Genomic DNA, 23381 nt, shown 5'->3' with positions numbered 1-23381 from the left:
ACCTTTTCTGAATGTCAATTATAATGGACATCAGGACTATTTCAGTGTATTTAATGACTCCACATTGTTGTAGGAGAAAGACGTGAAACAGGATTCTCCACAAGATCTGGAGTTGTCAGATGAAGATGAGGATGATAAGTATCAGCCTATGGTAGGGAACTTCATCAGATCCAGAACAATCTGATGAAGACAGACTCGTGGTGCGTTCTCACCAAACGCGTTACGCATGTCAAAAACACATTTGACACTTCAGAACAAATGTTCTCAAATTGCAGCTTGAAGAAGTTTTGTTTTTCAATAATCAACTTTGATCATTGGACAACCAAGGTGTTCCCAGGCCAGCTTGTTCTTAGTCTTCCCCAGGAACTCTGTCCAAGTTGGACAGGCCAAAGAACGCCCAAAATACTTATGAATTAAAAATAAAACAGGCATAGCCAGTTTTAATGCCAAGGAAAACATTTTGGGTCTCATGGCACTCTGTAGGACCTGACCTACATCAAGAACCGCTACCAGAAGCTGAACAGGCCCTAAACTGCTCAGCTTAATCTCTGTCTGTGTAGAGCAGGAGTGGGCAACTCCAGGTCTGGAGGGCCGGTCTCCTGCAAATTTTGGATGCATCTCTACTTCAACACACCTGAGTCAAATAATGAGAGTCATTAGCAGGACTCTGGAGAACCTGACTGCATTTAGGAGGTGATTCTGCTGTTGGATTCAAGTGTGTTAGAAGAGGGAGACAGGAGTCACCAACTCCAGTCCTCCAGTCCTACCATCCTGTAACTTTTAGATGCATCTCTGCTCAAACACACCTGGGTCAAATAAACTGCTCGTTTCCAGCCTATTGCAGAGAGGAATGAATGCTGGTGAGGGAATTCAGACATTTTGGAGCAGAGGTGAATCTAAAAGTTGCAGACTGGAGTTGGTGACCCCTGCATCTAAGAGTTGCAGGACACTGGCCTGCCAGGACCAGGATTGCCCACCCCTGCTGCAGAGAGATGCAGTACAGGGAGCCACTGGCTGTTATTTGAATGTAAACAACATGCACTCATTTTCAGACTTTTATTAAAAACATTTGCAGAACAACAGCTACATGGGAGTACAAAAAGTGTATAAAAATATATTACAAATCTTGTATATTTACAACTGCCTCTCTCTACAGATGCAGTTAATTTGTTTTTCACCCCAGCTGTGTTACCTAAAACAAGCAACATGCTTTCTACAAACTGCACCTAATAATACTGGTGGCCAAAAAAAGCCAAGGAGACAAGTTTCTAAATTCCTAAGATCCTCTTGGATGAAGAAGAGGAAACTTCACATGGAGCTGAGCAGAAATGTCTTCCCCTCAGCAAAGTTGAGTTCATCAGAAGAACATCCTGTGGAGAAAAACAGGCACCAAAAAAGATTTTTAAAAAGTATTTTCAATGGTTTTTTTTTGCAATGTAATTTCATGTTCACCCTTGCCTGTAAATGTTGGGGGCCAGGAGAACAGCTGTGTCTGTCGGCAGCTTGGACAGATGAACCACCTTGGTCTTCAGCTGCAGTCTGTCGCTCTCATTCACCCACACGTCAGGCAGTCTGATGCACACAGGGACACTTTAACGTCACTGGGTGGAAACTGACAAACAACTGCTAAAATAACCAGTTAGGAGAACATAAGGCCATGTTGATCTATTACCTTCATGGATAAAATTATGATTTATTATCTTCCTGATTTTTGTCAACACTAATCGGTTTGCTGCATTTTTTTTAAAGTTTCCTTTCTATTTTCTCTGAAGAAAAAAAGTTCCATAGGCAGCTTCTCTGTGACTACTTTTATTTCCTTCTTTCAGGAAGTTAACTTACATGTCTTCAGGTGCCCAGTGCAGCAGCACCTTCACTTTCCCAGAATCCTCTTTCCTCCTGGCTATCACCTGGAAACCAAAAGAGAGTAGAGGTGGGTTCATGCTGTGGGACCCTGCTCTGAGAGACAGAGAGAGAACCAACCGTGCTGTGGAAGACCACACTGTGCCCGTTGCCCTGACTCTCAATGTGTGTTGCCAGGTTGAGACATATGGCTCGATGCCGGATGGCCTCCATGGTTTGTGCATCAAAGAAGTCATGAGGTCGAGCTGGAAACAGGTGAACACTGTGAGAGATTCAGCTATGAGACTGAATTAATAATCATGTGTGTGTATCAATCATACGCAGTGAGCGTCTATATTTGTTCCTGAGTTTCCTCCTCTTTATCAGGCCAGCCTTGGATGGAGATTCCTCCTTCACTTTGCCCTGACTGGATGTTTTGGAAGAACCTTGAGAACTAAAGTGGGTGGGGACGTGGCGTGCCAGCCCCCCCTGTGAGGCAAAAGTGGCATTGCAGCCGCCAACCACACACTGCAAGAGAATGGACAGTTGGAGCGGGAACATTAACCTGATGTGGAAGCTACAGATGTGTGATGTTACCTTGAAGGGTTTGTCTCCGCTGTGGGTCAGCATGTGTCTCTGCAGCCAGCTCTGACTGGTGGACGGAGTGTTGTACACCTTGCAGTTCTTCCACAGGCACACAAACACCTGGGTCACAGAGAGCTGCAGCAGTCAGCAATGGTCAGAGAGTCTGAAGCACACACCAAGTTCAAACATGCAGCTGTGCACCAACAATCACTTTATGCTGTGGTCAGCATTCAGATGAACAGCTGTCATGTGCCAGTTCTACCAGCTGGCTGCACCAATGACAGACATGTGGAAACAATCAGATTGAAAACTACAATTGACTGCAGGCTGCACAGAAAATCAAATGCATGTCCAAAATATGAGGACCAACTGTCCTAAATCTACTTTGTAACGCAGAAAGGTAGACAGACTTACTCTCATCTTGTTTCCAAATCATGATTGGGGTGCACTGACTGACTACAGTTTTCTGGCCGATTACAATTTTTAAAAACTTGATGTAGCAATTCCGATTTTGGCCAATACTGATTTTTTTCTGAAATCTAGCAAGAATGTTGCAAAGTTGGTGGGTCAGTCAGTCAAACCTCTTTCATGGGAGAACAAAAGAGGACGGTAGTTGATATTTAGTAGTGCAAGTATCAGCCAATCTCCCAAGAGAAACAAAATGGGGGCCTGTTAATTGGTGCAGCCCTAATTATGATCAACAAAATTCAGCCATTTTAAACAAAACAATTTACACAAAAAAAAAAAAAAACACTACAAAGTAAAAACTGATTTTGGCTAAATCAGTGACAATATAAATATGGTTTATTTTACTGAAACAGAAAATGCCTTCCAAACTAAACTTAATCTGGGACTGTACCGTGATTACAGTCAATACAGAACAAAAATGTTGGTACATTTTGTATCCAGCTTTAATGCACAGTTAATTTCTCTCACTGTGAACTGCTCACAGTGTGAGTGTATTATAGGTCTGGCGGGCCACCACTTTACTTGCTAAGGTTTTTTATACACCAGGAACAGTGACAGCTTAACACACAGCTTAAGCTAGGTTTATAACTGGGCAGAAGGGTGTGTGCACAAACTTGCTTCACACACAAGTTTGGAAAAATTATGGCGTCTGATCATACCACCAGTTTTTTTGTAACTTTTCAACCTGGTGGGCTATGGACTGCTGACGGTGTGAGCTACCAGAACCAGCAGCATCCAAGTCAAACAGACATACACAGAGACTGACCCCTCCTCTCTGTCCGTCCACATGCATAGCTCGGATGTGTTCAGCCAGGTCAGGGCTGCTGGAGAACAGCAGCTGGCAGTCATCCCAGCAGCAGGTGTAGCTCAGAGATTTGCTCACAGCAGGTCCAGAGCCTGCTACTGCCGCTGCCCCCCCACTGTGACCATTGAGCATGGCAGGAGTGGAACGACCGCTGGATGCAGTGCTCTCAATGTCCATCAGGGTGGAGCAGAAACTGGAACAGATACAAGAAACCATGACAGAAGCAACAAAGAATGATCTGAACTAAAAATTTGATCATGATGTTTTGGATAGCATCCATTAGCAACAATGCTAGGCAATCACACTTGACAATTGCTGTTCAGGAAGTTAATCAAATCCCAATTGATTGTGTATATAATCCAGATTCAGATGATCGTGTCGTACAGAGGTGAAGCAATGCTAATCCTACATTAATGTTTCACAGCTACGAATAATTTCATTTTATTGACGGAAAAGACAAAAAATTAAATAGCTATTCAAACCAACTTTGTCCCTGGGGCGGGGAATCAATTACCAACACCAAATTCATTAACTAGCCACATAGAAATGTGGCTAGTTAATGAATAGAAATTAAACCTCAGTTCTGTTTCTTCACTCAGACCACATTAATATCAGATCTTGATAATGGAACTGCCTCAGTTCAGTGATTGTGACTCCATAAGAAAGAAATGCAAAAAAGGCCTCCCACATTTAAGATAAATATTCTGTAATCTGACCATTAGTTAATCAAAAGAATAGCGGTTCTCAACGTGGGCGGTACCGCCCCCCAGGGGGCGTTCAGAGTACGGCAGGGGGCGCTGGCGGACATTTTTACAAAAGGGGGGCGCTGGGATGCCTTTGGGGGGCGTTTGGTCGAAGGTAAACTTTACACCTTATATGCACAACAATGCCAGTTTAGACTTTGAGCAACTTGGTAAAACTGTATTGTGTAACATTAAATCATGCTTGGCTGCAACTGTATCGATGGCAGCTCTCCTTTTATTCAGTGTTTGTAGTTTCTGTTAGCTTCTTGGCGCAGCTCCGTTCTCCTGCTACTGGTAGCTAAAATCACCTCACTTTGTATCCCTCTGAAAAATGAACCCATTTAAATAAAGAAATCCCTCCACCGTGATACCTCGATAGAGAGCGTTCATTTCATAGCGATAACACCGGAGCTGTAAGTGGTCCGGTATGAAACTGGGGTGATAGAACAACACAGCACTTTTAAATTTCAATAATCAGAATACCGAAATTGTTTCCGTTGTTTTAAAATGTTTATGTCAGTCTGCCTTTTCCCCATCGATACGCTTCCCGACCGTCCTGCACCTTAGGGGGTTAAAAACAAAAACATTGCGCAAAACTCTGAAACAGGAGAAGCGGGACATAAAACGGAGCGACGAACTAGATGTGAATTATGGCATAAAAACAGAGAATCCGACGCTGAACAGTGAAAAATCAACACATGATGTGAAACATGACGATTAGGCGGCGCAGCAGGTGATGAGTGAAGATTAATGATGGTGAGCGTCAATACATGATAAAATAAATGTAGCAACAGGAAAGAACTAAAGTGGACATAGCAATAAACCAAGAGAGGATAATACTAATCAAAGGAAACTAAATGGAAATGAATGAAGAAGAAAATGCAAGAATAAACTAAGAAACTAAAGTAAATACAGAGGAATAAACTGGTATGGCAAGACCTTTAGAGCAATAATTAATACAGAGACTGTATGGCAAGAATAAACAGACACTTTCCAGATGAAAAGTAAAATAATATTGTTGAAATGTCATGGGTTTGTTGAGACCACATCTAGTACTGAGAATAAATATATCTTACACATCATAACAGTAAATAACTTATCACTTATTTATGTTTTTAATTAGATTTGATTAAGAACCAGATTTGTTCTTTGTAATTTCTGTCCAGTAAAACTATTAATCTATAAATCAATAGACAGGTCTATATAAAGATGTAATCAATGTTTCCGTCTCATATTTCTATGGCATTAAAGGACCTGGAACTTTAGTTTTTCCACTGAAAGCTCTGGTTTGCACACTAAATGCCATGTGAGTGAAGTTTTATGGATGATACTCTGATGTCCCATTCTCCTGAAGGCAGCACAGAGCTGCACCACCAGAAACTGAAGAGAAGAGTTATGATTAATGTAGTTACAGTTCTATCCATGTTTTAATGTTGCAGAGCTCAGTCGTTTTGTAAATAGTTCAAAGTTTAAACTGGCATGTTGAACATCTTTTATCTGATCATTTTGTGGAATATTTAACAACTAGAAAATGGCACAAAATAAGAATATTTTTCCACTCTGATTGGCTGCTGTAGGCCTACAGATTTTAACTTGAATGTTCATTGCATTTTTCATAGACACCTGTGAAAATAATTTCTATTCCCATGGCTTTTTTGTTCTCTGGGAAATTATTTTTGATGATAAATACAGAAACAAGCATAAAAATCAAAACATCTACAATGGTGATAGTAATATTAATGATAAAATAATGGTCAGTGCAAAGTAGCCTGCAAATTATTTTGGTGGGGGGCGGTGAGGGACCTGCATAAGGGCTAGGGGGGCGCTGGCCCAAAAAAGGTTGAGAAACACTGTTTTAGAAACAATCGGCCCCCGACTGAAGCAGCCTCTCTTTCAGGCTAGCTTTCAACATTATTCCATGAATAATGGAATAATGGTTGACAGCTTAGGCCTGTCCAGTCAACCTGAACAGCTGAACAACATCAGAGATTAATGGCTGCCATTAATCTCTGATGGGTCTTTTCAGAATGTTGATCTTTCAAAGAACATTCTCTTTTCTTTGAAAGCAAAAAGTAGCATTCATAAGAAGGGTGAACCCGACAAGTCAGATATTGGGTGTGGAGCGGATTTTTCTTCAGTTCCATTTCAGCTTAAAGTTGTTTAAGTCTTAAAGAGCTTAAAGTTTTGGTTCGGTCCACCTTTCTTTCTCCTGCATAGCTGCAGAGGAGACCTTAGTTCCATGTGTTCAGGTCCAACACGATGCTGCCTGAACTGACGGTGCTGTACCTTGTGTATTCACATTCATAATGAATTCCTTTATTTTTTTGAACCCAAGAAATAAAGTACATCTCAAAAGAGTTCTGAATTTTATGTCACTTATTTCAGAAAGTAGAACCGATACTAATTCATTACACTTAGTAAAGTATTTTAGTCTTAATTCTTGTAATTTTGATAATAGCTACAAGATAAGAAAAACCCAAAATGCAGAGACTCAAAATTAGAATGTTGTGAAAAATACCAACAAACGTATGTTGTCACATGCTACAACTGCTGCAGAAGTTAATGACAAAGAAAGTCACTGGCTGCCTCCACAGTCATTGCTGAAGAAGCTGATTGTACAGCTGGTTGCTGCACATACAGAAAACAGCGATGGAAAACTGAGTGGAGGGAAAAAGTGTGGTAGGAAAATGTCCATTAAAAGGTTTGGGGGAGCTTCTGACCAGGGTCAGAAAAATTCAGTTCATTTTCTCTTGCTCACTGTCCAAAGCCCCTTTTTTGGATGAAAATAAATTCTGCATTTAATTTGGAAATCAAGGTGCCAGTCTGGAGGAAGAGTGGAGTGGCACAGATTGCATGTTGCCATGTTGCCAGAGTTAAGTTTCCAGATGTCCTCTGCTGGTTCTGGTCCACTGGACTTCTTGAAGTCCACAGTCAATACAGCCATGTATAAGGAAATTCTAGAACACTTCATGTATCAACTGCATGCTGTAATTAGATAATTAAAATTTCCAATTAATTTAATTTTCTAACTCCAACCTTAAGCAAAAGCTGATCCACTGTTCTTGATCAATCAATCAATCAAATTTTATTTGTATAGCACATTTCAGTAGCAAGGCATTTCAAAGTGCTATACATAATTAAAATAAAAACAGCATGTGAGAAAGAGAAAGAGATTTAAAAAACATAATTAAAACGTAAACAGTGAGAAAGAGAAATAAAAAGCTGTAGAACTTTAGTTGAGACGCCGTCAACTGGGACTCCAACCCTTTGGACTTTAGTCAAAACGCCGTTTGACCAGCACTCTAACCTCTCGGACTGGACTGTTTTTTTTTTTGTTTTTTTTTATAGATAAAAACATTAAAATCAGAAACAGTGAGAAAGACATTTTGAAAAAGATTTAAAACCCGCACCACTTTGAGGACTTCAGTTAAATGTCGTTTAACTGGGGCTCTAACCCTCTGGGACTTTAGTCAAAAACGCCGTTTGACAGGCTAGGTTTTTGTCAACTGGGACTCTAAAGTAGGACTTTAGTTAGACATCTTTTAACTGGGACATTTTCCAGGGGCTTTACATCATTAAAACGTAAACAGTGAGAAAGAGAAATAAAAAGAAATTAATAAATAGATAAAAACATCGAAGACATCAAAACCCACACTCTAACCCTAATTTAGCCATAAGCAACTCTAAACAGGTGGGTTTTAAGTTGAGATTTAAAGGCACCCAGTGTTTCAGCTGTTTTACAGTTTTCTGGTTTGTCTCTTAGCTCAAGGGGCAAACCAGAACTTTTGAGTAGCAAGAGGAGGATGAGAAACCTCATCCAGAAAGCCCAGGTTGCTGATGCAACCTGGGCTTTCTGCTCACCTGTTTAGAATATCCGGTTTTGTTCTGAGATACAAAACCGGATTAATCTGTTATCAAAATTTCAAGAAAAAAGTGACCATAGCTTCACTTTCTGAAATGAGTGACACATTTTCTTTTGATTTTCTCAGTTGTACTTGAACATTTCAGGAAATCTGATTTGTTTTTCTCAGATATCAAGGCATTTCTAGAAGACATTTCTAGAATATTCACCTTGCTTATGATTGGCTCCGAGAAGAACTATCTCCGAACCAAAGTCTGTCTCCGGACTTTTGACTGCTGCTTACTTTCTACATCAATTCAAACTGTTACTGCGGATTTAAAGGCGTAATCACATGGTAAATGTTATCACTACGTGTGCTTCACATGGTACGCCATACTACAGCGTTATGATACTACGCAATCATTATCCTTAAGAAATCATTTCTTATAAGTTGGAGATTCCTCCACACACCGTCACCATAAAAAACTTTATTAAACACTTTAGGTGATGAACTTGTCTCCAAACCACCTCTCTGAAACTCAAGTGTGCGGCCTTCTGCCTCCTTCTCCGGCTTTTACCAACCTGTCCTCAGAGTCCATGCGGCTGAGCGGTTCTCCTTCCTCCACACCGACCCACCTCCTGGCCGCGTGTTCGGCCTTCTCCGCGGGCTTTGTGCAGCAGCGAGGCGCTGAGCTGCACACGTTCTCCGTTTCTCTTTGTTCTGCTTTCAGTACTCGCGAGCCCTCTTGTGCGGAGTCTGTGCTGCTCGCTAGACTACCCTGCGCAGGGCTTTCTCCAGGTTCGCCGAGTTCAAAGCCACATTCCACATCGTTGTTGCCCGGCTTGCTGTGAGGAGACGTACCTTCCCCGTCCATGTCGGGAAAGGGCGGCGGGTTGTGCCCGGGCCCCGCTGCCTTACAACTGCCGCAGTCCTCGGCTAGTTTGTCCTCGTTGTTGACACCCGGTTCCCGTTTGGGGTCTTCCGCGGCTTGTCCCTTCAAGCTGGTCCAAGCAGCTTGACAAGAGTCGCTTTGTTTGGATTCAGACTGAGAACCGTGTTCAGTCCCTTCAGCCCTCATCTGAGCCATTTAGCACAGCACACGCGCTGTTTTTGTAATGTTTCACGACAAAAGTTTATCCCGTGCTGCTCTAAGCTTCAAATGTAAAGCAAAGCTGAGGGTGACGTGACGTCAGAAAAACCGTGGGGGAAAAGCTGCTCTATTTCGGAAGATGTCTCACTCGGTTTATAAAGGAATTAGCCCTTAAACAGACTACCCACAAGAAATTCAAAATGTTAAGAAAAAAACGTCTCAAAGCAAGTATTCTCACTACAGTACCTCCAACTGGCTGCTTCTAAAAGCAGCAGAATTCCTTAAATTTCAGTTAGTTGCTTTTAGCAGTAGGTCTTACTTATCTTATTAGGCAGGTAATGGTGAGAAGACCAGACCATTTACAACAAAAACGTCAATTTGGACTTAAAAAAAATAAAAAATAAAATAAATAAATAAAATAAAAATAAAAAAAGAATGCCATTTCACTGGATGTGTACATTAGAACAGTGAACTTTTGAGCGAGTGAAGCATCTTTGCTCACTTTAACGTTCTGTTCTCTCATTTCCACGTGTTTCAACAAACAGATAAACGAACCAAACTAGAGGAATGAACGCGGTGATGGTTGGCTGTTTCTTCCTAGGGGTGTTGCTGCAGTGCTCCCTGGTCCCTCTCAGGGCCTGACAAATGCGTAGAACAAATCAGTTCAAACAATGAATTTAGCATCCTTACAACCTTAATGTTCGACACTGAGAAAGAGCTCAATCGTGTCTGTGGATTATTCTATAAAGGAGAATAAGTGTTTGGACCCATGAGTCACTACACACTAACATCTGAGCTTTATACCTTGCTTCTGTCTCAGCCATGGTCCATATATATTGTTAATGTTTTAAAGTGCTATAATATTTGACAGCAATAGCAACTAAACCATTTTGAAGTTAGAAAAATAAAACACTCACTAAAGCTCCTTGGAAACCTTCAAAACAAAAAACAGTAGATTTGGAAGTGCCTACACAAAAACATTGTAGAAAAAAAACAACGTTTAGTGCAGTGTTTTTGTACAGTTTTTGTACAAATATTGTACAACTAAGACAGGACTGGCTTACCCAGTACCACCTTAGTTTTTTATGTTTTAACTTTTAAATGGATTTCTTGTAACAGGGTAGTAGAGCATTGCATTTTTTAGCTGATAAAAAGTGACAGTGATTTAAACATGTTAGTTTATCCACATGTAAATTATTTCTCATATTATTTCAGTAGGTATTAATTGCTAAGGGATATAATGTGCCTTACATGCACATTGTTAGAATAATCAAAGTGACATTTATGAGTAATAGAAGGTATTTCAACCGAATAGTGAACAGGCTTTCAAACAATAAATTTGGCATCCTTACATCCTTAAAACCGGTTTCCATGGAGAAAAAGGAGCTTGACAAATGCTCTCCGTCCAAACACTCTGTGTAATAGCAACTGTCTGACAGCAAGATTTTTCTCCCTGACTTGCCTTCCCAAAAAAACAAGTGTAAAAAATTAAAATAAAACAAATAAGTCCTCTTATTAAAAAACAATCAAACAAGACACATAAATATTATTTTTGAGAAATAAAAAGTGCAAAAAGCAGATTATCCTTTTGGGATGATTAATAATTCCAGTTTAAAAAAAAATCTTGGATGGCTAAGAGACAATGTATTTTTTTCTACCCCCACATCAAGTTTAGCAGATTCACAAATCTTCTTGTACATCAGAACTTAAAAGTGCAAATATTATAAAATGGCATAAGCTTGTATATCCTTATGGTGAGGAAAGTCCATTTTATATTTAGAACTGTATATCAACTGAATGCACCATTCAAGAAAATAGACTGAACAACTTTAGGAACATCAACATTTATTTCACATGATATAAAACAGATGGGGTATGAACCTTTTGCATATTGACAATGTCTTTAATATTCACTCTTTTTCAGGTTGTAGATAAATTATGCTTCTTTTTAGAATTAGTTTTACAGTTTATACATGTCTTAAATTTATTCGTCCTGAAGCGCCAAAGTCTGCCTTATTGCTTCATACGTGTGCTATTCTCCTATGTATCACCATTTAGGACTGAATCACAAACTCTTTATTTCATGTTTGCTACCTAAACAAAGTGAGAGGAAAACAGAAGACAAAAGCTGCAAAAACAGATAAAAATCTGAAGCATTCTAATACTTTGCATGCTCAAGACTTCAACCAAGACTTAAATCACCCAATCCAAATAAATATTTCAAAAAGAGTTAGTCCTCTACGAAAGAAGAGAAAAACATAATTTTGAAGGAAAATTGGCTGTTTGTATATATTTATGATATACTTTATCTGCATATATGTCAAAGGACAACTTGTATTTTTATGAAAACAGGAAGCCTTTAGCCTTAAGCAAGACAGAAATCAAAACAAGTTTAAAATCAGTACACTTCAGTGGTCACTTCAGTGGTCACTTGGGCTTGAAGTTAAGCACTGCATGTGTTTGGAGGCAAATGGATGTACACTCGCCTTCAGCAGCTCATAAACAGCAGACATTGCCACGTATGGCAAGGATTCTCACGCTATTTCTTATTCAGATTAATAGCTCTGTACTTTTAACATCTATGTGTTTAGCAAAAAAATTCTAATGGCCCCAGGAACAAGCTCCACATTGTGTCAACACTGTGAAATGGTTTGCACTTATTAAGCAGCTCTAATTGTACAGTGGCTCCAAGATGCCCAGAAGTGTTTGCCTGGGGCCTTGTTGAGAAACAATTACAGAAAAGACATATTCGAGACATACAAAACACTTTAGCATTTTTGTTTCTCATTCTAAAATGTGAGTTTCTATTGGGGCAGTGATAGCCTGCTTCTTGTTCGACAGGTTGCTTCATCCAGAAGGTCTGCTTCCTGGTTTTGCTCTAAGGCAGGTCCAAAGTCGGTCCTGGACCGCCTGGCATCCTGCATGTTTTAGTTCTCTCCTTGTTTTAACACACCTGGATCCAATGATGGCTTGTTAGAAGGCCTAAGAAGAACATTGACCTGCTGAAAAGGTTGTTACTACCACTAGGGAGAGAACTAAAACATGCAGGATGCCAGCACCCCTGCTCTAAAGTTTTGAATTTTACTGAATTGCAAATGATGTACAACTTGTGCCAGTTTGATGGTAAGAAGCTTACTGGTCTGTAAACAACCATCCTCCACTGTGAAGAGAGCTGATGTGAGTAAAGTTAATTCAATATGTGGCAAAACTGCCAACATGGACTGAACAGCTTTGTTCACGTTCTCCACTGCCATTGCTGAAACTACAGGAAGATTACAGTTCTAAAACAGAACAGAAAATCAACGTCATCCTTAAAACTTCTCTTTCTGTTTGCTTATTGGGCTATTCTACCAGATTTTAGTATTCTACCAGATCAAAGTCAATGGGAGAAACCCAAGACTGAGCTTTGAAGTGAGATTTGAATTGAACAGAATAGCATAGGAAGGCAAGGGTTAGGGTTAGGTCCTAACCACTAGGACAGTGCAGAAGCTTCCATCTGTCTGGGACTCCACTTGTATTTGCTTTAGATTTTTGCCACACAGTGTAGGTGATACAAAGGTTTAAGGGAACTGTTACTGTCAAGGAAAGCTGGGGGCCACTAGGATTTGTCTTTGATGGCGTTAGAAAGCTATAGTCAATCGCATATTTTTAACCAGATTGAAGATTGGATGATGACACAAAATGTGAAACAATATGTTGTCATTCAGTTCACTGTAAAGTGAGACATAGTCTAAACCCAGTGTTTAGACTGGTCCTCACCCCCCCCTGCTCTGCATGTTTTAGATGTGCCTCTATTCCAGAACTTGCAATGGTTTGAATCATCAAACCATTGCAAGTTCTGCAGAAGCCTGTTAATCACCCAGAGATACAATTCAGGTGTGGCAGAAGGGAAGCACCTAAAACATGCAGGACAGGGGGTCGGTGAGGACCAGGGCTGAGAAACAACTGGTCAACCAGTAGACCATTTGGTTTTTGACTAACCCTCTGCATAATTGTGATGTAATTGGAAATAATTATTTAAAAAAAACACACACAAAAACAAACAAACAAACAAACAAACAAACAAAAAACAGTACAAAACATGTTTTTAAAAAGTTAGAGGTGCTTTGGGTTCAGTCCCCTTACACTGATCCCTCTAAGTAAAATCCAGAGCAGTCTTAAACTTCAGCAAGGAAGTTTATTTTTGTTAAAGGGAAACTGATCAGAGTTAATGGGAGGATGGATGGAGCTAAATTCAAAGCAATCCTTATTTCTCTGTTGTTACCCCTTAATGAAGGGTACTAGTGAGTTGTCATCATTTCTTCAATTTCAAACAAGCAATTTAAGCATGTCTGAAAATGATTCAAGAGTCAGAATATCTTTAATTTGCCATGTTTTCCAGAATATTCCTAAGATTAATGGACAGAAACAGTAAAGGTGTCTGATAAGAAAGGCTCAAGAATTTCCATCAGTGGCCCTAACAGACTAATCAAGCATGTTTGATTAGTCTAACATGTAGATCTCCCCTACATCCAGGATATCAGTAAAATCCTTGATTGTTTTCTGCAGAAACCCCACATGATGGCATCATCTAGTTGCGTTCTGACGAGGCTTGTTTGTCAGATTAAAAGTAAACTTTGAAAACAACATCCTTCAAACAGGCATTTAAACATACTTTTTATTTAAGCCCACATTGCTGTAATAACATGTTTTTATTGGTATGTTCTAAACTTAAATGTTGTTTTCTTTAGATGTAAGCAGAAACTTATAATTAACAAAAATAAAGTCTAAAAAACACCAAGATGTGATTATTTAATTGATATATGTTTTATTTACTGAATTGAGTCACTGAAATGAGACTTTTTTTCCCCTTTTGATCCATCTCAGGGTTTGCCTATTGGTAAAAACATAATCTATAACCAGTTCACAATCTTTTTTATGCAAACATGTTTAGGGAATAAAAGGAGCTTCTCAGTTTGAAAAATATCTAAAGGTACTAACGATTAATAAGCTCTCTTTGTGTCAGGATTCAAAGACTTCCCACCAGCCATTGATTGCTACTACCGAGTGTTGATCTCTGTGCAGGCATGTAGCTGTAGTCTCTAAGTGGTTCTGTCAGGAACGCAGAAAGCCGTGGAAACATGCTCTGTGCTGGTTGGCTACATTTGGGCTTTATGGGATGTTGATTTGGACACTGAAGCTGACCATGCTCACGTGTCGCTGCTAACCACGGTGAACGTCTGCACTGCAGGGAGGAGAGACAGAGGAAAGCATGTTAGTCATGTCTTGCACTGTTTTACTTAGGAAAGTTAATAAAAAAAGATCATGTCATAAAAATCTCAAAAAATAAAAAGTATGATGGCTAAACAGTTAAAATAAGTACAAAGATACAACCTTTCTCTTTTTGTTGAAAGTAGTTTTAAATTTGTGCCGCTACTATGACAAAAATAGTCAGTGGCTCATTGTGTGATCCAAAACAAATAAAATCACAATATTTGACTGTACTGTAGGGTCCCTGTATGGATAAGTACTTCACAATGTGGAAAAAAAATATACTGTGGAAAGTAATTAGTTACTAGTTAATACGTGTACATTTTGTCTGATTTGTACCTTAAGTTGTCTACAAAACCCAAACTTGAATTTGTTGAATTTGTTTGAGTAAAGTTAGTCAGTTAAATTTGAAATTGTATCCATTAATGAGTAAAAATATAACATGAGAATACACCAGAAAAAACAGCACTGTTCTTTCAGCTGGGTTTGTATTAATGGTGTTGCATCAATGGGAAGACAGAGGAGCAAAACCTATCAAGTTTAGTTCAAGTTAACATCTGAAAAAAAGAAAAGCCCTTGCTGTACTGTAAGTACAGGCAGCAGCTTTATCGTACATTGGAAGCTTGAATAATATTTTAACAACAAATGGAAATGTCAGTCTTATCAGGTGAATAATGTCTGATAAGACTGACATTTGTTTATCTTCTCTGAAGGAATCTGTCTTTAGACTGGTCCTCAGCGCCCCCCTGCTCTGCATGTTTTAGATGTGCCTCTATTCCAGAACAGCTGATTCAAACCATTGCAAGTTTGAATCAGATTCCAAATGTGAGCAAAGAATCTTTCTTACCAGACAACATGTTGCTGTTGATGTTGTGCGTCTTGCTGTCTCCAGTCAACTGTTTGCATGAATCAAGATGCTCCTCCTGGCTTGGAGTAAGGCTCTCCTCCGTTTCCTGTTCCTTAGGCTCAGGGGTTGATGGCTGAAAACTGCATTGAGCAAAACATCACATTTATAAAAGCACAACATGTAGTATTTCAAAAAGTCTCTAAATGCAATGCAGAGCCACCACAGTGGTTTGGATTACAGCTCACCTGTACACAATGTCAATGTCATTCTACCATGATTAGCTTTGTTAAGTATTAACCAAAATAAATGAAAGTTCAGTTTGTTTTGGGACGTTTGCCTAAACAGTGGTCATGTCCACAGAACTATGATTTAACACACAGACCTGTTTTCAGTTAAGATGTTTGCAGGAGAGCTGGTCAGATCTTGATCATCATCCTCAAAGGGTTGAAAGTTTACGATCTCCACACACTTTGGATCTGTGCCGAGGTCCACAATGATCACCCTCTGGCTCTCACACAGCTGAAATAAATAAATAATACTTTCAGAAGAAAAGAAATGGGCTGGCAGTAACATAACAACAATGTTTGAGCAATTTAGTAAAATTCCAGTTTTTCAATTTTAAGTGCCTTTCTTAGCTATGTGATTAAATAACATCATAATCACATTTTTTAGATTATCATCTTTATTTAAAAATAAGCTTTCTTAACTTTTTGTTAAAATTGTCACTATGACATTGTTCTCAGTCAAAAACAACCAGGATAGCACTGTCAGTCAGACTTGTGTACATGCTACTCACACCCTCCCCTGCTCTGCTGTGCCTCAGCTCATCCCCCTGCTGTAAATGTGCAGGCTAGTAAGAATAGTCACTGGTTATGATGAGCAGTGATAGCTCTGGCTCTGATTGGTTGTTTCTGACCGAGGCTGCATTTCTGCAGTAGGACCACAAACAGTAGCCAGAAGAGTTCCTTTTTTAAGTGATTATCAATTTCATTTTACACTCACAGGATATAGTGACATTTTTAACAAATACATAAAACAAAACAGAGGTGCAGTTGGTAGCAGGTCCTGGGTTCGAATCCTGGCCTGGGGTCTTTCTGCATGGAGTTTCCATGTTCTCCCTAAGTGGGTCTTCTCTGGGAATGCGGCTTCCTCCCACAGTCCAAAAACATGATCTCAATAAATTATCATTGATGTCAGTGTGTAGATGGTTGTTTGCCCTGTCTGTCTCCGACCGACCGACCGTTTCTCATTACACATACTGAAATCCACAAATGGTTTGCTGTGTAAAAATGCATTATTTTAAGATCACATGACATCTTAAAATTAATAAAATGGGCAAAAGCCAGTGGAATGAACCTAACTTAGAAATGAACTTTAACTATTTTTACATCTAAGATTGATGTAAAAATCAACCATTATAATTTTAATGGAAAGTGTTGATATTGGAAATTAGTATGATATCAGCCAAAAAATGAGAATCAGATTATATTGGCCTACATCTAATATCTTCAATATTAGATATTGAATATTAGATATGTGGATAGAAGAACTCCACTCTAACATTAGCCGTCCCAGAAGTGTTTGCATTGTGCTCACAAACCCACTAATAGTAGTCACTTTTTCTCATACCCATTGCTGTTTTCTGTTTTAGTAATATCACTATTCTAACATTTCACCCTACATAACTGAATACTTTCAGTTATTTTTTTCTTTAAATAACGACAAAAAATAACGAAAAAAGCCCATCTATCATTTTGACAGATTACATACTTGGTGCAGACATTTTTGACTTTTTGCCAGAAAACATTTTGGAGGCAACTAAAAGCAACAAATGAAAATAAAAAACACCCCTTCTGGAAATCATCTCTGACACTGAACTAGGTGCATCTCATTGATTGGAAGTTGACAGAAGCCCCTTGTTGAAACTGACTGCTTGGAAATTTTTCCATCATTAGAAATGTGCCATTTAACTTAGAGCACAACATGGAAGTGGAGTGTGAGACGAACCTGTGGTGAGATCGGTGGCCCATCTACCGTGTTAGCTCCTGGTGTTGCTTCAGTCTGTTCCTTCTGAGCAACCTTTAGTTGCAGCAATGCTGTCTCAAGCTCCACAGAGTTCAGACAGGCCACTTCTGTCTGCGCCCGACGCTGAATACACACATAGGCACCCACACAAACACAGATACCATTAATGGCTACAAATATCCTGTGGTATATTCACTTGAATTAACTTTCAGATACAACAGGTTTTGATGAAAAGATAAACATGAATACAAAGGCATCCCTGTATTTGTATGCAGAATCACCTGCAAGTGGAGGAGAGGGTTGTCTTTGTTGAAAGAAGATGAGCGTGACAGTGTTTCTCTTCTCTTCTCCCGGAGTGAAGATGCCTCCTGGTTTCTCCTCATCCTCTCCAGCTGCTCTTCAACACTCATCCTTGTTCTGATGAAATCTCGCTCCCCAAATCCCATCTGATCCACTGCACTCCTTGGACGATCCTGAAGAAGACTAGACTCAGTGTTGTGCTTTAATGCTCTGGTAACCTGTGTGAAAAACACTGCATGTAGACTAGAGTGAACCTTGAAAATAAGGAATAGTAGTTTCAGTGAAATGGATCTTGAACACATGGAAGGAAATTTTAAATGTATATGGAAATTTAAATGTAAATGTAAATTCTGAACTCTGAATATATTGAATGAAAGTCTGACTATGTGTTGGGCATCCAGCCACGAAGGGTTGAACTACAGAAGGACCCTAACCCTAATGCACTGCATCAACCTCCTTTCAGTTTCAACAGGAAGAGGAGGAGTTTTGCTGCATGAAAGTGACATCATCTTCACAAGAGCCAGCTCCTGACAGAACTCCACTCTTTTTCAAGATTGACTGCAAAACATTTAAGATGTTATATTCCAAAATACTAAATTAGATCCTTTACTGCCGAGACTAACCAATAGACTACGAACCAAAAGGGTAACTTGGTAATTTAACCAAACATTACTTTCCCAAAATAATTTTTTTGTCCTTCTTCACTTCTGATTTTTATTGTGAACTAGTTGTTTAGACACAAACCAGATTTTAGGTATTGTTAAGGAAGAATTTTCTAAAATAGTTTAACTTTGGTAAAAGTTTGGCTCTCTCTCTTCCTCTGGATCCCAGGTCCTCTCGGCAGGCCACGTGTAGCCACAAGGAAAACAACAATGCGTGTTGACGTCACAGAATTACAGAATTTAATCCAATAAGAAACAACTTATGAATTAAGAACAAAACTGCAGAACAACAGAAACATACATTCATTACCTGAGACAAAAAGATAAAAAGAAAAGGCAAAGACGCGTCTTTGGAGAGAGCTGGTGCAAAAAAGGCAAAATAGTGGCAGCAATCTGACTTCTTACTCCAGGTCGCGAACTTTTATAATGTAGGTGTGTCTTTCCTTTTTAATATATTCAATTAAGGCGTACCTCCGCTTGACCAACTGGAAGTTACCTTGGACACTCAGAAGAACTTAGAACTTCCCCTAATTTACTGCTGTGAACAAAGGCCATTTGCTCTTTTGTTTAACAAACGAAGAGGAGAGCCTCATCCTGAACTCCTGTGGTTTTAAAACCATCTAAATAAAAGATATACAGAGAAAAGGATTTCACAGATATGTGTGAAAGCCGGAGTCTCTCCCGCTATCTCTCCCTACATAGATTCTCAGGAACAGACTTAAATTTTGTAATTAGTTTAAGGAAAGTTTATGTTAACAAACTCAGTTTTGCTCTTCTGCACTCAGCATCCCAAAAGATTGAGTCCTGCCTTAAACCAAAAATAACACATAAAATCAACAGAACAAAATGAGGTACAATTCCTTTTTCTAACCTATGAAACATAATATTCAATCCTAAGTATACAAGTTAACACAATCATTTTCCAAAACCCCATTTAACATAAATCCTGAGTAATTTTCTAATACTAAACAAAACATTTTCATTTAATTCTAACATTCAGAAATAATACAGTTTTCAAATCCATTCATCATCGTCTAAATTAATTCTAGAACTAAATAATACAATTTTCAGTCAGAGCATACCATCAATAACTAAAATAAATATCTTGTAAATTAACTGTTAGTGGTTCAAAATCTTCACATAACCCAGATGTTCACAGAAGGATTCTGATCTCCTGTGAACTCGGCAAGTTCCTGTTTCCCAAGGTAATTTAAATGATACTGGCCTCTACCTTCCTGCATATGTTAATCCATGGCCTCCTGTCCTATGTGTTACGACCACAGGGGTCCAGGGAGAAGCTCTACAGATCACCCCATTTTCCTTGGTATTTTTGAATACTTACCCAGCCATAGTTTAATTTTAAATCACCAACAGAAACCTGTTCAAAGTTTAAAGATTTGTTCAAAAAGATTAAACTGTATTAAACACTAAAAATACTCATTTTTTCTCAACAGTATCAATCCTCTTCTTGCACATTGGTCAAGAGTGTCAATCTTTTTGCTGTTCAAAGCCATGGCTCTGCTTGCCTACCAATATGGCACGGATCACTTCTGGTTCAGTTATGCATTAGTGAAGGTTTGGTTTTGAACTGATGACTGTCAGATTGACTGCATTGTGCTGAGGAAGGAGAAGCTCCTGGAGGCTAATGGCCGCTCTCACTGCTCGCTCATGACAGACAGGCTGCAGTCGAGTGTTGTCACCATTAAAGTCTCCAACAACATCACTTCATAATGTTGCAGGCGGGGATAGAAGAAGCTGCTGGCTTTCATTTGATAGCCACTTTTGTGATAAAAACTACTGCATGGCATTTGGCTTTAGCTTGCAAGGGTAGCAACCACCTGTTAGCTTCTGGAGAGAAATATTAAGGGGACAAATTAGGATCCTTTGGAAGTTTTGTTCTTCGTTTTTGCATTGGGAACGTAATGAAGACTCACCTCACTATTTTTTTAAATTACGGCCAACAGTTATACAGTGTGCCACTGTCTAAGTTTACACCAGTCAAAAGCAATATAATAATAATAAACAACAAGATCCATATGTTGTTTATGATGGTTTGTATGACGAAAACCATCATAAAAAAACAACAAAAAAAGTGACCTCCATGGAGAGAAAAATATAATAGAGATACAATTTTTGAAATAATTTTGAGGTTTTTTTTTTAGTTTAGTTAATATGAATATTACAATTAAGTTAACATGTTCAACTAATCATGGCTCCCTTCTAAGGGGAGTTTTTCTTCTTCACTGTCAATGAAGCAATGCCACAGTCCATAGTCATAGTCTATGACTATGGCATAGTCAGTGCCATAGTCCACTGCTGCTACATGTCTGTCCAGGAAGAACGAGTATTTCAACTTAGTATGTGCACTCTGCCAAGTTCCCTTAGAAAGAAAACTTTTTATCTAATTTGAATGATAAACTGATCTTGAGACCTTGAGATGGGATTTGTTGTGGATTGGTATTATATAAATACATTTTATTGAATCTGTGAAAACCCTGAATAAGTTACTCTCTAATCTGGTGAGTCACTCTTCTGACACACACTGCTGAAGGGACAATAAGGTCTGCCACGAGCCTTTTCATGTTTGAGGGTTTGGTTGATGCAGAAGAAATTGATGTTGACACTTACACATCTGGATTCAGGTTTTTTGGTTTTCCTCAGAGTGACGTAGGAGGCGATAGTTGAAGACTCAGGGGGGCTCATGGGTGATTTAGTCCTCGGAGCAACAATGCCCACTGGGTAGGGGGGCACTGTAAAGGAAAATAAACACGTCACTTACCCTTTAGAGAGCAAAAAGCAGTGAAGCTGCTTCATTTTGTGGCAAAACACTGAACTATGCTACAAAGACAACAAGATAAAGAGATGGAAAAGAAAAGAGACATGAAAAAGGGGAAGTATTATGTAAAATCAACTTATTTTTAGCTTTACACAATGTTATGTTATTCCCTTATCAACAACATATCTGGAGTTTTCATGCGTGTTTGAGAAATCCTTTAATGTGCTGTGGCAACCTAGCCTAGCCATCGTCTTCCTGTGCACCTCAGCTCAAAAAATGTTGTCACTTCCAGCACAGTCTGGGCTTTCTCCCCTTGACTTTGAATATTTTTGCTTTCTTATAAAAATATGCTGTACATATTACAACAACAGTTTCTTGATTTTGCTATAAATTAGACTATCTGGATAGAAAACAAATAATATTGCCCGTTTAAGGAAATCACCAGAATAAGTACCATCACTTAGGTTCAAGTGCTCATTTAGTGAATGTGCATTAAATGTTTATAAATCATATGCAGATTACATAAAGAATACTGCTGCATAAAAGATAACTATACTCCTCAGTTTAAATTGGCACATACTCAGACCAATCACTATTCCTCATGTCTTTGTCATCTTTATTCATGCTATATTCACTGTACTGTAAAGCTGTAGTATGCAACTTTTATACATTTTCCTTACATCGTTGGTCACTATGGTGTGAGAATGGAATGAGACAGGAATGCACTGATTTGAAGCAACGAATCAGGAGGAGGGTCTTAGTGCTGTCCATCATGGTACTTGCTTTATCAAGCTCACTGGACTCCAAAGTACTTCACACTTCACCCACTCACACACATTCACCAGCAATACCATGGACTGGCAATACTGGACTTTCTGACCACCACCATCAGGCAAAGTGGGAGAAGTGTCTTGCCCAAGCACACAATGACAGAGGACAAAAGAGGAACCCACTGATTGCAGGTAAAAAAAAATCATACTACCATTGCCCCATCGTCCCTATCATGCTTTTGTACGTGCTGCCACAAATGCTGGCAATTTACCATGGTAAATTGTTTCTCCACCATTTACCAGCATGTACACGAGCATGACTGACAGCGCCAAGACCCTCCTCCTGACTCTGACTGGTTGTTTTTGGAGCATTTCTTCAGAGAGCAATAGCAGCTCAGGGAAGAGTATTATAACCTATAGAAGTGATTGTAACTCCCAATTCAGTTCATTTGAATGGGTGAGCAAATACTTTTGGCAATATATAGTGTACATTCTTTAATGTTATAGGGAAATGGTGTAGGGACCACCTGCATCCTGGGTATACTGCGTTCTTGGCCTATTTCTCCTAAATTTACAATTTAAACCAGTTTATCTGATGCATCACATTTTCTCACAATATCACAAGAAGAAACCTCAGTGTAAGCATCATTATCCTGCTGTCGGTCAGTAAACACAAAGTCTGAATGTACCTTTGGATGGTGGGGTGGCTTTACTTTCAGTAGACGTCTCATTCTTGTCCTTATCATCACCGTTGGCCTCGTCTCCTTCCTCCTTCACAGTTGTGAGCTCAGGCTCGCTCTTATACAGCCGGTAGTCTGGAGCTTGCTATGAGAGGAAGGTTAAGTGATCCATGGTTAGAATACAGTCAGTAGAGCTTTGAGAAAAATATTCATACCCCGCTGAGGATTTTAGCATTTTCTCAATTTTCAGATCCAGAGTAAATGGTAAGCGGCCTGTACCATTCAGTCCATAGGACCCCAAAATACTTGACACTGCATTCAGTCATTCACACACATTCCCTTTCTGATGGTTGCTCCTATGCACTGGTGCCACCAAGCCCTGTGACCCCCACCAGGTGGGGATCTTGCCCACCTGGGCCCACTCAGCAGAGATGGAGAACTGGAAACCCTCCGATTGTGGGACAAACACCTACAACTGTCACCACAATCCTCCCTAGTGTACAATGGATTTCTGTTCCTGACTGAATACACATTAAACACTATGTGCTGAGATTCTAAGGGTGACTAGCTTACCTCCGCTTGGAGGTTCCCACATGTTAGCAGACAGTCTGGGAAGAAGGGATAAATTGTATTTTCTGAATGAAGAAGATTTGCTGATGTCATGGTGTCCTGGCTCTAGTCTTCAGGTTTTCTTTTTAC

At 39.4% G+C, this 23381-nt stretch overlaps 2 protein-coding genes across 6 annotated transcripts in view; both read right to left on the bottom strand.

Annotated features, from left to right (window-relative positions):
* Positions 1-1042: 1042 nt before the first annotated feature.
* LOC106906535 (zinc finger protein aebp2-like) lies at positions 1043-10167 on the bottom strand. Of its 2 annotated transcripts, none has more exons than XM_014971850.2 (8): positions 8864-10167; positions 3659-3890; positions 2437-2559; positions 2181-2367; positions 1981-2105; positions 1840-1907; positions 1459-1572; positions 1043-1370 (listed from the first exon to the last, which is right to left on the bottom strand). In XM_014971850.2, the coding sequence occupies exons 1-8, from the start codon at positions 9367-9369 to the stop codon at positions 1358-1360; spliced, it is 1368 nt and encodes a 455-aa protein (XP_014827336.2). In that variant the 5' UTR covers positions 9370-10167; the 3' UTR covers positions 1043-1357. The 2 variants fall into 2 exon arrangements, with proteins under 2 accessions (XP_014827336.2, XP_014827337.2); XM_014971851.2 differs by having other exon boundaries at positions 2437-2544; positions 8864-10163.
* Positions 10168-11200: 1033 nt separating this feature from the next.
* LOC106909250 (pleckstrin homology domain-containing family A member 5-like) overlaps positions 11201-23381 on the bottom strand; it is a 143690-nt gene continuing 131509 nt past the window's right edge. For all 4 annotated transcript variants that reach the window (XM_088003259.1, XM_088003257.1, XM_088003256.1 and 1 more), the window contains 7 exons: positions 22692-22827; positions 21085-21206; positions 17776-17967; positions 17477-17617; positions 15852-15988; positions 15470-15609; positions 11201-14596 (listed from right to left, as the gene is read on the bottom strand). In XM_088003259.1, coding sequence (XP_087859385.1) covers positions 14562-14596; positions 15470-15609; positions 15852-15988; positions 17477-17617; positions 17776-17967; positions 21085-21206; positions 22692-22827 — 903 coding nt within the window. In that variant the 3' untranslated portion in view covers positions 11201-14561. The remainder of the gene's footprint in view (positions 14597-15469; positions 15610-15851; positions 15989-17476; positions 17618-17775; positions 17968-21084; positions 21207-22691; positions 22828-23381) is intronic.

This window comes from Poecilia mexicana, unplaced genomic scaffold (genome assembly GCF_051168715.1).
Source record: "Poecilia mexicana isolate PSO_F unplaced genomic scaffold, ASM5116871v1 scaffold_23, whole genome shotgun sequence".
NCBI lineage: Eukaryota > Metazoa > Chordata > Actinopteri > Cyprinodontiformes > Poeciliidae > Poecilia > Poecilia mexicana.
Note: the sequence above shows the minus strand (reverse complement) of the source record. Positions and strands in the feature narration are given on the sequence as shown.